A 13,262-nucleotide genomic window follows, 5' to 3' on the forward strand; every position below is an offset into this window, starting at 1 on the left:
AAGAAATCCCATAGTTCCCATAGGCTAATAAGCAACAAAGAGTCTTAATAAGGAGTAGCTAAACTACTCTGATATCCCTGGAGGAAAAGTAGCAGGCGATCATAGTTTTGTTCTCAACAGCCAGATCAGAAACAACAGTCATGTTATGATATGAACCACAGCTTTCCCCATTCTGGGAATGCTTCATCAGAGGCAGTGTGGCAAGGGGATGGGTTTCTTCCCTCATTGCAGTCTTTCCCTTGTCCTGCTACTGCTGCCCAACAGGATGGACTGAAAAAGACAACTGGTAAGAGTCCAAGCTCTCCAGTTAGACACAGAGAAAGGCTGTGCTCACTGTCCTCAAATAAACTGATTAACAAGCAAGAGTGCACTAAATCTACAACGAAGCAAAGGTTCCAGGGATACTGAAGCTCTGTTTCCATTAAACCCAGTTATTAATATAATGTATTATTTATACATACTGTGGTATCCCTGCTTTGTTTCCACTTATAAGAACTGTTTCTATTTGGTTACAAATTCTTGTAATAATAGTAAAGCTTTCAGAAAATCATTTGTAATTTCATTTTAACCCTACATTGTATTTCTAAAGAGTGTATGCTTTTAGATTAGAGCAGCAGTTGGCAAACATTTTCTGTACAGGGCCAGAGAGTAAACATCCTAGGCTTTGCAAGCCATATGGTCTTGGTTGCAACTACCTAACTCAGCCATTGCAGCAGGAAAGCAGCCATAAGCCATATGTAAATGAATGATCATGGCCGTGTTCCAATAAAACTTTATTTACAAAATCAGCCTCAGGTTGGATTTGGCCCACTGGCCGTTTGCTGATGTCCTACATTAAAAAATAAAACTGGCATATTCCAAGGATATTCTGCTTCTGTGCCTGCATAAACATCACATTAAGTGGCTGCATTATATTCATACCATAGCCACAGAATAGATATATGAATTGAATGGATACTTCATAGTTTACTTAACCAGTTTTCAAATATTAGACAGGTGATTTCTCTTTCTTTTGCTGCTTAGTTTTTTTTAAACAAAGAACAAACCATTTTATGTTGTTTAAATTTTTTCTGAATTTAAGAGTTTGTCCTGAGAACAGATTCTTAGAAGTAGAACATGAAATTAAAGTGGATTAATGAATTGAAAGCTACTGATCCATGCAGCTAAACTGCACACACTCCTACTAGAAGGACAGGGTATAGAGTGTCAGTTTTACACTTTCCCAGCATTTAATTTTTTTTTAATAACATTGTTAATCTGGCAAGAAAAAAATAGTATCTCATTGACTCACTGTGCAGTTCTTTGATTACTATCAACTCTCTGTATTTACCTTTGCAATTAAGCAACAGATCAGTTGACAAAACTTTTGCAAGACAAGCAGTAAAAGTCTGCTGAAGTCTATCCTCACACCCACCCCATGACCGCAGAATGACTTAACTGAAAGCTGAAAGGTTCTGCTCCTAAGTGACACACAGTAGAAAACTAAAATATCTCAGGAAGCCAGGAGAACATGATTCCTGGCCTGTTTCCAGTCGCTAAGCTTTCAAAGTCTTCTTTCTTCTCTGTCCCTTGAGTCAAGTGCCCAGCATGACTAAGCTGGAGAGGAAGACAGCCCAATTCTCACCTGGACTCCATGGGCCCCTGCTTCTCGAGAGGTCTGATCTTCTTGGGATACACTGGCAGTGTGGTTGTGTCGATGACTTTGGTTTCTCCATTGCTGTAGGTGAACTCTAAAGTACCATTCCATTCCCCATGGGCTTTACAAACAATGGTGTTGGTTGGGTTGTGCTTCACTTCTGCAGTAACCCTGAATTAATGAGTCAAATGAACACACTTTGCAAAATGATAAAAACAGAGACTTCAAAGGTACACCCATCTATAGAGATTTTTTTTTTTTTTATCAAGAATGGGAAGGAGGGATTGTTTTTGGAGCTTTGCTCAAAGACTAGCTCTTAAAAGATGATCTAATATCCTTGAACAGCAAAAGAAAGCATCACTGGAAAAAAAAAAAGTCTATAGATTAGTTAATAGTAATACAGCAATGCTAATTTCTTAACTGTAATATTCTGTAAGATATCACTGGGATGAAAATCAGGCAATTCAAGAAAAACAAAATACGTGGGAAGGGGACGAGAGATAAAAGACTACAAACATGGTGCAGTATCTATAGCTTGGGTGATGGGTGCACCAAAATCTCACAAATCACCACTACTTACTCATGTAACCAAATACCATCTGTACCCCAATAACTTATGCAAAAAATTAATTTTTAAAAAAAGGAAAACAAAATAGCATATACTCTCTCTTCTCCAAAATAGCATCTAATAATGCTACATTTTAACCCTAAAAAGACTATAAGAGTGTAGGGTGAGCTTTTCAATCCTTAAATCAGGTCTATTTTGTATGGGGTCAAACATGGTTGCCCACAATCCCAACAGAGCTTACGTTGGAAAAGGAGGGAAATATCCACTCCAGCATCCACACATCCCCTGAATGAAGGCTGAGCAGAACCTAGAGTCTCAGTCTCAATCAATACCTTCCTCTCACAGTAGTGGCTCTGAGGAATGACTTCAACCTCTCCTTTAGAGGGCCTTTGTGGAGATTTGTGACCTCTCTTTCACCTGCCTTGCCTGTGGGAATTCCAAGTGAAAGCAGACTCCCAGCTCCCTCTCCACCACTGAGCTTTCTGCGCAGTTGAAGGAACACCGCAGAAACAGGGACACCTGCCCCAAAGCAGCCACGTGTAGGGTCTAAACTCCCCTTTTCCTTAAGGCCCAGCTCAGGCCGAATTTAGAGTTTTCAAACAGACTGGGAGGCTTTCTCCTTGAGCCTAAAAACAGTCAGCAAGGCCGAGGCTCACAGGCAGGTATGAGGCATCTTCTGGGTTGCACACAGTGGAAAGGTGTTAGTGGCATGCTGGTAAATATTTAGCAACTGGATCTCCAAAAGGGAAAACACCTGATTTGTACCATTTGCCAATTTCTGTGATGCCTATCATGGCTGATTTCAACACCAATATGATAGCACTGAACGTGAAATACACACAAATCAGTTCTCACGAGCTGGTGTGTGCTGGTTCCAGGTGCCCCCAAAGGGTGTCCACATGCCCCTGTGACACTCTGACACACTCACACTAATGCCATGCAGAATAATGCTTTCCAAGAAAATGGGCAAAGATGGAAGCTTGTTTGTATAGTATATCTTGCTTATGCAGTAGAGCTGTGCTGAAAGAGGAATTTTTTTATAGCTGCAGCAATAAAAACAATTGTATGCTTCCTCAAACAGCAGACCTCTCCTTCAATGACTTAGACTTGGGCTTCCCAAGTTTTTCAAAAGAAAGAAAGGATCCTGACCTCATGGATGCATGACACAGAATTGAGGACAGTGTAGCCAACTAATGTGAAATGGGGAACTGTCTGGCTATGTCTGGGTTCAAAGATTCAATCACTTTAGAGAAAAGCAACAAACTGTGGCTTCAGAAGGGAGAGTTTATTCCAACAAACAGAAGTGCTTTTATTCTCTGGCGTCTGCTCTGCAAATGCGTCACCAAAGATTCAACCTTAAGTTTAGAGTGGGGAGGACTCCAAAAAACGGCCATGTAAGGTAGGGAAAAGGCATCTCTTTTGGAAAAGATCTTAACAATTTTATCTTGATTTTCAACTCATCCCATTACTGAAACTCAGTCTTCTAATAGTGAAAGGAAACTCAGGGCATCGTGTTAAGACAAAGCCAGAGCCTCTCCAGCCAGCTCCTACCTGTGGACTTTCCCTCCATAGAAAGGCTTCGTGTGGAATATCACCGTCGCTGAGTACCCAGTCTTGGCACAGTTGATGCTGACTTTTCCTCCGAGCTCCACCCATGGGATGGTGAGAATGGACCGGGCGTAGGCACTAGGCAGGGTGAATACGTACTCCTCCCCATGTTCCAGGAGCCTCAACACACCTCCAGGGAGAGAGGAGGGAGAGTTAGCCATGCAAAAACACCAAGAGGGCACGGGGGATCAGAAGAAATGAAGACGGGAAACCACAGAGCCTCTTGCACAGATGTCACATATCCCACCTCTGCAGAGGTGAGCTGCTCGTTCATCATGGGCTCTACTGTGTGAAAGGCACTGAGAATACAGCAGTGAATAAGACAGACCCACTTTCTGCCCTCAGAGAGCAGAACAGAAAGGTGGTCATTAGTCACCAAAGGAACACAAAATTATAACAGTGATAAAGGTGGGAGGGCAAGGCGGCCAGCACAATGGAGGCCTCCAAGAGGAGAGACTCACCTGGTAAGGGAAGGTTTCCCTAAGAAAATGAACAGGGGAAGGAAGAGTGTTCTGGGCAGGGGGGAAAGCATGTGCAAAGGCCCTGGGGTAGGAAGGAGCCTGGTAAGTGTGAAGAGGCTGGGAAGAGGGCCCACATGCAGAAGAGAGATGGTATGTATAGGTTTGGAGGATGACCAAGTCGGCAGGGGCCAGACCTTGTCTTTTAAACTTCTAGGAAGAGTTCTGCCTTTAACCCGAGAGCTACAGAGACAACCTCAATGGTTCTCACAAAAATAGAGAAATCAGGCTGTACAGCTGCTGTCAGCAACCTCGGGAAAGACACCTGCCAAGAGTGGGAATCTAACACTTACTGCCCACCCACCTCCAGAGGAGGGGTTCTCCAACCTACAACCCAAAGTGGGAAAGGCCTTATTCCTCTTGAAGCAATGAAGAATTAGGTGGGTTTGTTCATTTTTCTAGGGAAGGGAACGGCCACAGTTTTCATCAAGTCCTCAAAGACCACCCCCAAGGTATAGAAGCTCCCAGGACTGCTGTAGAGTTGTATACAGAGGCCCTATACAGACTGGCAGAGGCTCTGAGACCCAGCACGACAGCTCTCTTAAGATCACGTCTCCACAAGGCACCTCTCAGTCTCCCATCCAATACTCTGGCACTTGGCTCCCTAAAGATGCACATTCTCAGCTCCACTCCAGCTCACCCCAGGCCTCGCTCTAGGGCTGCTCTGAGCCTTGTCAAAAGCACTCTGAGCCTTAGGAGGGTAGAGGACCAGGGGTGGTTAGTGACGGCACCTTCCTGGGCTTCCAGTCCTCCACTGGAACGAGTGAAGAGTGGGGTCAATGGCTCCCACATGAGAGCACTTTCCAGCTGCCAGACGTTCCTGGGAGCTCCTTATGAACTATCTTCTTCAGCTCACAACGGCCCTATTTGGCAATGATTATGGTTTTAATAAGAATGAGAAAACAAACTTTTAGGAGAGGTTAAGTAATTCAGCCATTTGGTACTTCCCTCTTAGGCTAAATACGCATCTAAATCACTTAGAGCTAGAATTTGCCTAGGGGAGGCAGGGAAGGAGAGAGAAAGAGAGAGAGAACCAGAACACCAGGAGGATAGTGAGAGAGAGAAGGAGGGGGATGGGGAGGGAAGGCAAGTTTCTTTTAGTACAGATGAGCTTGCCAGGGGAGTCTGAGGAGAGATGGGGTTAATTTGTACAAAGGAGTCATGATTGCTCTTAGTTTCTAAAGCCAATACTAAGATGTGTTCGACTATAGTTCAATTTACCCTGGAGAATTCCTCTAATTGCCCATGCACTACGGTATTTAGGACACAGTAGGCTTGTCCGAACCAGCAACATCACTCTCAGCTCTCAGTTAAGTCCATTAAAGTCAGTTTTCCCAATCCATGAAATACTTGGCTGGTTCTAAAAACCCAAGTTGACATGCTATAGTACGTGTTTAGGAGCCTCGATCCCTCCCAGTGTGAGGGATCCTCAGACACATGGACACATGCAGGCACCCAGGAGAAGCAGATCATGTGGGCTGGACTGAAGGGCAGATATCACAGCAGCATTTACATCCTATCTCTCTGGCTGGGAACATAATGGAATACATTTAATGCAAATCCACAAATAGCATAAGTCCACTACACCAAATACACTGCATATCAGAACAGACGGGCCTTCTCCCCTCTTCTCTGCTCCAGCTTGCTGGAGCTCTCTTGACTAAACTGATCTTGCTAAAAGTAAAGCCCAGACCACCTCTTGCTCTCACTGTTACTGATTCTTCCTTCTGCATTTTAGAGAAGAGCATCCAAGATGACCCTGGAGGCCCTGTCCTATCCAAGCAGTTAAGGGAGGAGTGTTGTGTTCTGAGAAGAATTAGACATTGGTGTTTCAAGCCTGATAGTTTCTGATCAGGACCCCTGGAGGAGAATGGCCAAGTCTGACACTATGTTTTGTTCAAAGGCTACAGTTGTATCTGACTTCTTTGAATTGGGTTGAGAAGACAGCCTAAAGCAGGTGGAAAATTGCAGCCAATGTCAAACACAGATCAATACTTGGTTCTTCTTGACCAACAGCCAGGGAAAGTGGAAGAGAGAGAGGTCACCTCAAATATCCCTCTCTCTACTCAAGTTTTATCTCCCAAGACCCTGGTTCCTTGGGTGCCAGCTGTATCCTCAGAGACTTGGAAACGGTGGCAGCTGAGAGAGTCCCCTGGACCCTGTAGAGAAGGCTACCATTCACCATGCCTTCAAGGCCTCAGAGGAGAGGGTCCACCGCCACCCTCCCCACAGCACTAATGGACTAAGACAGCCCCCAACTTAGCTATGGTTCAACTTGAAATGTTTTGACCTTACAATGGTGCCAAAGCAGTAAGTGCTCAATAGAAACCGTGCTTTGAATTGTGGTCTTTTCCCAGGCTAGTGATATGTGGAATGACCCTCTCGTGTAATGCCAGGCAGCAGCAGTGAGGCTCTTTTTCTTTTTTGGAGACAGGGTCCCACTCAGTCACTCAGGCTGAAGTGCAATGGCGCAATCATGGCTCACTGCAGCCTTGACCTCCTGGACTCAAGCAATCCTCCTGAGTAGCTGGGACTACAAGCATGCGCCACCATGCCTGACTAATTAAAAAAAAAATTATTTGTAGAGACGAGGTCTCCCTATGTTGCCCAAGCTGGTCTTGAACTCTTGGGCTCAAGTGATCCTCCTGCCTCTGCCTCCCAAAGTGAGTATAAACAACCTCCTATATAGTTTGGATATTTGATCCCCTCCAAACCTCATGTTGAAATTCGATCCCCAATGTTGGAGGTGGGGCCTAGTGCGAGGTGTTTTGGTCATGGGGAGGGATCTCTCATTAATGACTTATGGCCAGCCTAGCAGTAATGAGTGAGTGCTCGCATTAGTAGTTCTTGCAGGAGCTCCCCTGAAAGCTAGTTGTCAAAGAGAGGCTAGGCCTGTGCAGTGGCTCACTCCTGTAATCCCAGCACTTTGGGAAGTGGAGGTAGGAAGACGGCTTGAGCCCAGGAGTTTGAGACCAGCCTGGGCAACATGACGAAACCTTGTTTCTACAAAAAAATTAAAAAAAAAAAATTAGCTGGGCATGGCGGTGAGCACCTGTAGTCCCAGCTACTTGGGAGGTTAAGATAGGAGGATTACTTGAACCTGGGAAGTCGAGGCTGCAGTGAGCCATGGTCACGTCACTGCACTTCAGCCTGGACAACAGAGTGAGACTCTGTCTCAAATAAATAAATAAATAAATAAATAAATAAATAAATAAATAAATAAATTGAAAAGAGCCTGGCACCTCCCCTACCTTGCTTCTGCTCTTGCCATGTGACCCCCACTCAGGGGTTCCCCTTCCTCATCCACCACGAGTGGATGTAGCCTGAGGCCCTCGTCAGAAGCAGATGCTAGTGCCACGCGTTTTGTACAGCCTGCTGAACTGTGAGTCAAATGAACCTCTTTTCTCTCAGGTATTCCTTTATAGCAATGCAAATGGACTAGGACACAACCCATCCTCTCCAGTGTGCTGTGCTGCCAGATGATTCTGCCCAACGCAGGCTCATGTAAGGGTTCTGAGCACGTTTCAGGTAGGCTGGGTTAAGCGAGGATGTTGCTAGGCTAGGTATATTAAATGTAGTTTCAACTTAGGATATTTTCACCTTCGGATGGGCTTATTGGGACATAACCCCGTCATAAGCCAAGGAGCATCTCTACTCGGTAGTAAAATCCTTCCAGGCCAGCAGTATGTCTCCCTGGCATCATAACCTCGCCCCTGATGTCTACAGCCTTCCTATTTTGTGGTTCACCCTTCATGTCCTTAACTGGGATACCTGGGGGACTCCCACCGCTTGCACGTCTAGCAGGAAACCTCTACAGACTGGGAACACACAACAGCCACAGACTCGGCTGGCTGGTATTCCTAGTCTCATTCATAAATATAAACTTTGTAGTAAGGTAGGATTATACAGCTGTGATTTTCTTCACCATGTTTTTTCATGGAGAATATGCCACAGCTTTTTTAACACCTGGGTGAAATCTTAAGAGGATCATTCCAAGTCCTCCATCACTCACCAGCCTGGCAATCTTAACTTCTCTGTGCCTCAGTTTCCTCATCTGTGACGCAGAGACAGTGGTATCTGTACCTCCCACGGCTGTGGTAAAGATGGAGAAGGCGATTCTAAACTCAGCCAACAGCACTGCAGTATGGCACACTGCCAAAATCCTGAAGGTTTTATGTCTTAATTACTCCTCATTCTTTACAGCGGCCCCCTCTGTGGGTATCGCCACCTGGCAATAAAGAGGAAACTACAACGTCTTCCAATGGGCTATGCCTGTGAGGGATGGAAGAGACACAGGGCAGACTTTCTCTAATATAGCACTTTGCATAAGAGATAGCATCCTCCTCCCATTTGTCTTCAGAAAAATCTCTTCCAAATCAAGGTACATTTTCCCCCAAGTCCTGGGGGAGGTCAGTGAGCCTCAGAGCTAAACTGATTAGAAGGCACTGGCTAGACCACATGCCTTTGGCTTTTTTTCTGAAAATCCATAAATGTGTGTTCATTCATTAAATCACCTGCAATTATGCCTTAATACTCACTCCTTTTTTGCAGGGTTACATTTAAAAAAAAAATCTCTCCTTAACATGAATAAAAGACTATATTAAAATTAGACTTACAAATGGGATCACAAATATAAGTTACTTCTTCATTTGGCCTAACAGCTAAGAAAAGCTTTTAAAAAAACATCAAATAATCAATCCTTCCATGCACGGTTAGTCCTCAGGCTGGGAAATCTTCATTTGAAATTCCACAAAGTGATTCACCAATAAACATAAAAGCAAAGCATTAAGATTTTCAAACTGATAAACTTAAAATAATTTTGTGCCCAACCTCAATCTGAGGAACCAAAATATTCATGTGGGACATGGATTCTGGAAAGCAGAGTCACAGAAGGAACTCTGGGAAGTGTGTTTGCAGACCCGGCAGCATCGGCACTCACGAGCCCAGTGGCAATCATGTCACTTCCTCTCATTAGAACTGTCTTTCCCCACAGACTCAATTAAGAGCCTGTACCATTTACTAGGCATTGATTCAGGCATTTTGAGGGAAGTGGGCTGCAAAGAGCAGCCGAACGCCCCTCAGCTCCACAGTGGCGCAGGGTTGGGAGGGGTGAGCATCCCACACCATGGACAGAAGTCTTAGGTTGACTGAATGGTGTCAGCTCTCACTGTCAGAGCAATAGAAACGAGAGGATGGGAGAAAGCGGTGCAGTCTCTGGGGTCAACCTGAGTGAATTCAGGGCATAATGAAGCACTTCATAATAGCATTTCATTACAGTCAAATATGCCACAGCCTAAAGGCCATGATTTAAGAGATAAGCCCACATAGTTACATTCACAATTTCAAGTGGACCCATGTAAGATCTCATTTTTATAATGAGGAGATGGAAAAAGCATTATTTACACCCAATCAACAAATTCATGGAATGTGCAGGAAATATGCAAGGGAAGGGAAACTATCTGACCTCCTGCCTTCCCCCAATCAAAGGAGCTCTGAGTGTGGGAGCCAGAACCTTCTGCTTCAAAGTTTGGAGATTCTCAGAAATCGTTTGTGTGAAAAATCAGATCCTGTGTTACAGAGGACACATTTCAATTCATACAAAAGATAAGGGGATATGGCTACTGGAAGGACTTAGGCAAACTCAAGGTCTCACCAGAACGAGCCAAGAGTCCCCCAGCCCTGCCCAGGCCCACCCACAGCAGGAGAACATCAGGTGAGTGGCCAGGAAGAGCCATGTCCAGGAGAGGCCTTTCACAGTCTCTCTCCAGAATCTTCTTTCTGAACTCAGCATGCTATTGAGAAGTTCTGAGTGGAATTTTCAAGCAGTTAGAAAAAAAGCAGCAAATTCTAATTCTGCTTCATCTGCAGGCTGCATCTGAGGGCCTCAGGAGAGGGTGTTCCACGGCTTCTCACCCACGACACTGTGGTCCTGGGCTGGGTAAAGTGAATCAAGGGCTCCAGTCCCTGCCTGCTGCCTATGAGTAACGGAGGAGCTACGATCTTGAGACCTCACAGGCCTACCCTGTGGAGACACAGACATTCAACAACGGCCAACAGTAAGACAGAGTAAAGATGTCGGTTAGTTCAGGGGACAGAGGGCTAAAAGGACCTCATCACTCTCTCAAGTTCAGTTGCAGAGGCAATGAAAGGAGGCCACATGCTGTGCTGGGCTGAGGGGTGACCTGTTGATGGTGCGGTTTAAATGAAAGGGCTCGAGACACCAGAGGGAGACAGAAAGGACAAGGGTGCGGGGAAGCAGAGAGAAGACGAAGATGATGAACATGCTGTGTAGAGGGAAGAAGGGAAAGATGAACACATTGTGTGGGGAAGGGAGAATAACCAGCTTTAAAACACAATCACACACGTGACACCACTGCACACCCACCTCCTTTTTGGAGCCCACTGCTGGTGGTCGGAGACAGGGGAACAGTGACTACTATTTGGTAGGGAAGGAAGGATCCTGAAGGGAGAGACTGCGTTTCTGTAAAGAATTCCCTAAACCACTAACAATGGATTTGCAAATCTACCTTTTCAAAAATGTCCACATATTTGTCTAACGGCAAGAATTAGGGGCTCACAGACTGAGGCATTGACCCGCTACTTCAATTTAAGAATCTGGCTTGACCATGCCTTGACAAGCAGCAAGTGCAGGGAAATCCCCAGACAAAAGGCATTCTATTCACCAAGCACTTACTCTGACTAATCACAGATGCAAACTGTGTGTGTGTATGTGCGTGTGTGTGTGTGTGTGCATGTGTGCATGCGTGTGTGTGGGAGGAGGGGTGGGGGAAGAAGAGAAATAAGAAACAACTTCCCCCTCTGCTTCTATCTTTGCACTGGGCCTTCTCCACTTCCGCCTTCAGCCTATTCTTCACTCAGCCAACACGGATGCTGCTAAAATCATGTCTACCCTCCAGCAACTGCCATCTCACAGCAAACGGCAAAGTCCTTCCAGGTCCCCAAAATCAGATCCCAAAATGTGGCCTCTCCTCTCTGGCCTTATTTCCTCTCTTCCCGGCCACCCACTCACTCTGCTGCAGACACACTGGCCCCTGGCTGTCCTCAAAACACCCCAGCCACTCGCTCGCAACTTGGGGCCTTACTACTTGCTGTTCTTTTTTGCCTAGAAGACCCCTTCTTAAACCTGCTTCAGGCCCTTCCTCAGCTGCTCTATCTTGTTGAGGTTCACATTAGGGAAAACTGCAACCTCCCTGCCCCAGCTTCACTCTCTCTCCTCCTTCCTACTTTGTCTTAGTGTCAATCATCATCTATCACACTGAGGACTTCACGCACATGTCTTGTCTTCTCTCTGGCCCTCCTGCTGGAGCATGAGCTCCCGGGGGCCCGGAATCTGTGTGCTGTGGCCTCTGCTGCATCTCTGGCATTAAGGATGGTGTCAATCACTTAACAAATAAACGGATGAATGGATAAGTGAATGGGTAAATGACAGATTTATTCGAGCCACCACTGTTACAGATAAGGAGATAAACGTGTTTAAAATACTATCTGTAGAAAATGTGCAAGGAATCATCTTGCATACGGGACATAAATACAAAGTGTGAACTGCCTTCTCTACCTTCTCTAGCAAACAAACATATTTCATCTTCAAAATATTTATTATGTGGGAAATTTAGAATAAGGAATAAAATTAAATACAATGAGATGAGTCTCCTGAATACCAATTTTTGTTTTTAAGAAAAGGAAAAGGTTTTTCTACCCATATAAACCTCATAGCATGAGGCAAGCCTAAAGCAACCTACGAAAACACAGAGCCCCAGATAAGTCAGAACCAGGATTAATGTTGCTCCCATTCTTATTACAAACTTAAGAATAAAAATCAGTGTGAACAACTTCTCCCACAGGGGAGTCCTTGGCAATCTTCTCCATGCTTTCCACAGGAAGAGCTACCCGAGTATTCTAACCAGAGCTCTCAGTTCATGCAATTTCAAGAGTCCCCAGTCTGGGCTGAGACACACTTTTTGAAACCTGCCAGGGGGCTTTAACCCAAACCGTACTGCATGGTGGCAGCTCCCTGTCGCTTCATCCAAGGAGAAGGCAGAGTTCAGGAGAACAAGCAGTCACTGGGGTCAGAAAAGAGGCCGGTGAGGAAATACCTCTTGTTCCTCTAGCCCTGCCCCCCCGAGAAACACACTTGAATCAAGTTTTCTCAGTGTCAGAGAGAGGCCTCAACAGCCCTGGCTGTGTCCATGTAGGGCTCTAACCTGCCTTGACCAGGTCCCCCTTCCCTGGCCCACCGCCTGCTGCTCAACCCTGCTCCTCTGCTCTTCCTGGGCTTGTGAACTCAGGGGGCTGCCTGAACCTCCTCAGATTCTGGTATCTCATCCACAGGTCAGAGATGAGCTGAGAAATGGCCCCTGACTGAAGGAGACCCCAGCAGCTGCCCTGCATCCCCCTTCAATGCCTTGTGCTGAGGGCAGGATGGATATTGTTGTTAATTATGCACAGGTTCCTAGGCAAGCTGCCCCTCTCAGGCTCCTCATCTGTGAAATGAGGATAGCTGGACTCATCCAAGGTCTGCTGAGCATTCTGAAGCAAGAGAATCCTTTTGGAAATAAACTTGTATAGGGAAGTCCATCTGGTAAACAGGTAAGGATGGATGGAGATGCTCAGGCTGGAGTGGACTTGGGAAGAAGACCAGCCTCACCACTCACTCCCTGTGCCCCTCTAAGGAGCCTGGGATTCTCTACAGCACAGCTGGAAACCCTGGAGCATATGGCGGACAAATGCCCTTTCAGCTACAAGATGTCATGGTCCAGTCATCACTGGTAACAGCTCCTCTTTAAGAAGAGAGACGACTTCTGGCATCCCTCTCCCCTTGTCAACAGCAGGAAAAGCCAGACAACCCAGTCATAAATTGGGACTTTTCTAATTGGAAAATAGTTGCAATACTGCACTCTCACAGAAGATAACC

At 45.6% G+C, this 13,262-nt stretch overlaps 1 protein-coding gene across 3 annotated transcripts in view; it reads right to left on the minus strand.

Moving 5' to 3' along the window:
- The window catches only part of OSBPL10 (oxysterol binding protein like 10), a 328,230-nt gene that overhangs the window by 4,737 nt on the left and 310,231 nt on the right, over nucleotides 1-13,262 (minus strand). For all 3 annotated transcript variants that reach the window (XM_025376268.1, XM_025376267.1, XM_025376266.1), the window contains 2 exons: nucleotides 3,756-3,942; nucleotides 1,625-1,807 (listed from right to left, as the gene is read on the minus strand). In XM_025376268.1, coding sequence (XP_025232053.1) covers nucleotides 1,625-1,807; nucleotides 3,756-3,942 — 370 coding nt within the window. The remainder of the gene's footprint in view (nucleotides 1-1,624; nucleotides 1,808-3,755; nucleotides 3,943-13,262) is intronic.

The sequence above is a fragment of the Theropithecus gelada genome, chromosome 2 (genome assembly GCF_003255815.1).
Source record: "Theropithecus gelada isolate Dixy chromosome 2, Tgel_1.0, whole genome shotgun sequence".
Lineage (NCBI taxonomy): Eukaryota > Metazoa > Chordata > Mammalia > Primates > Cercopithecidae > Theropithecus > Theropithecus gelada.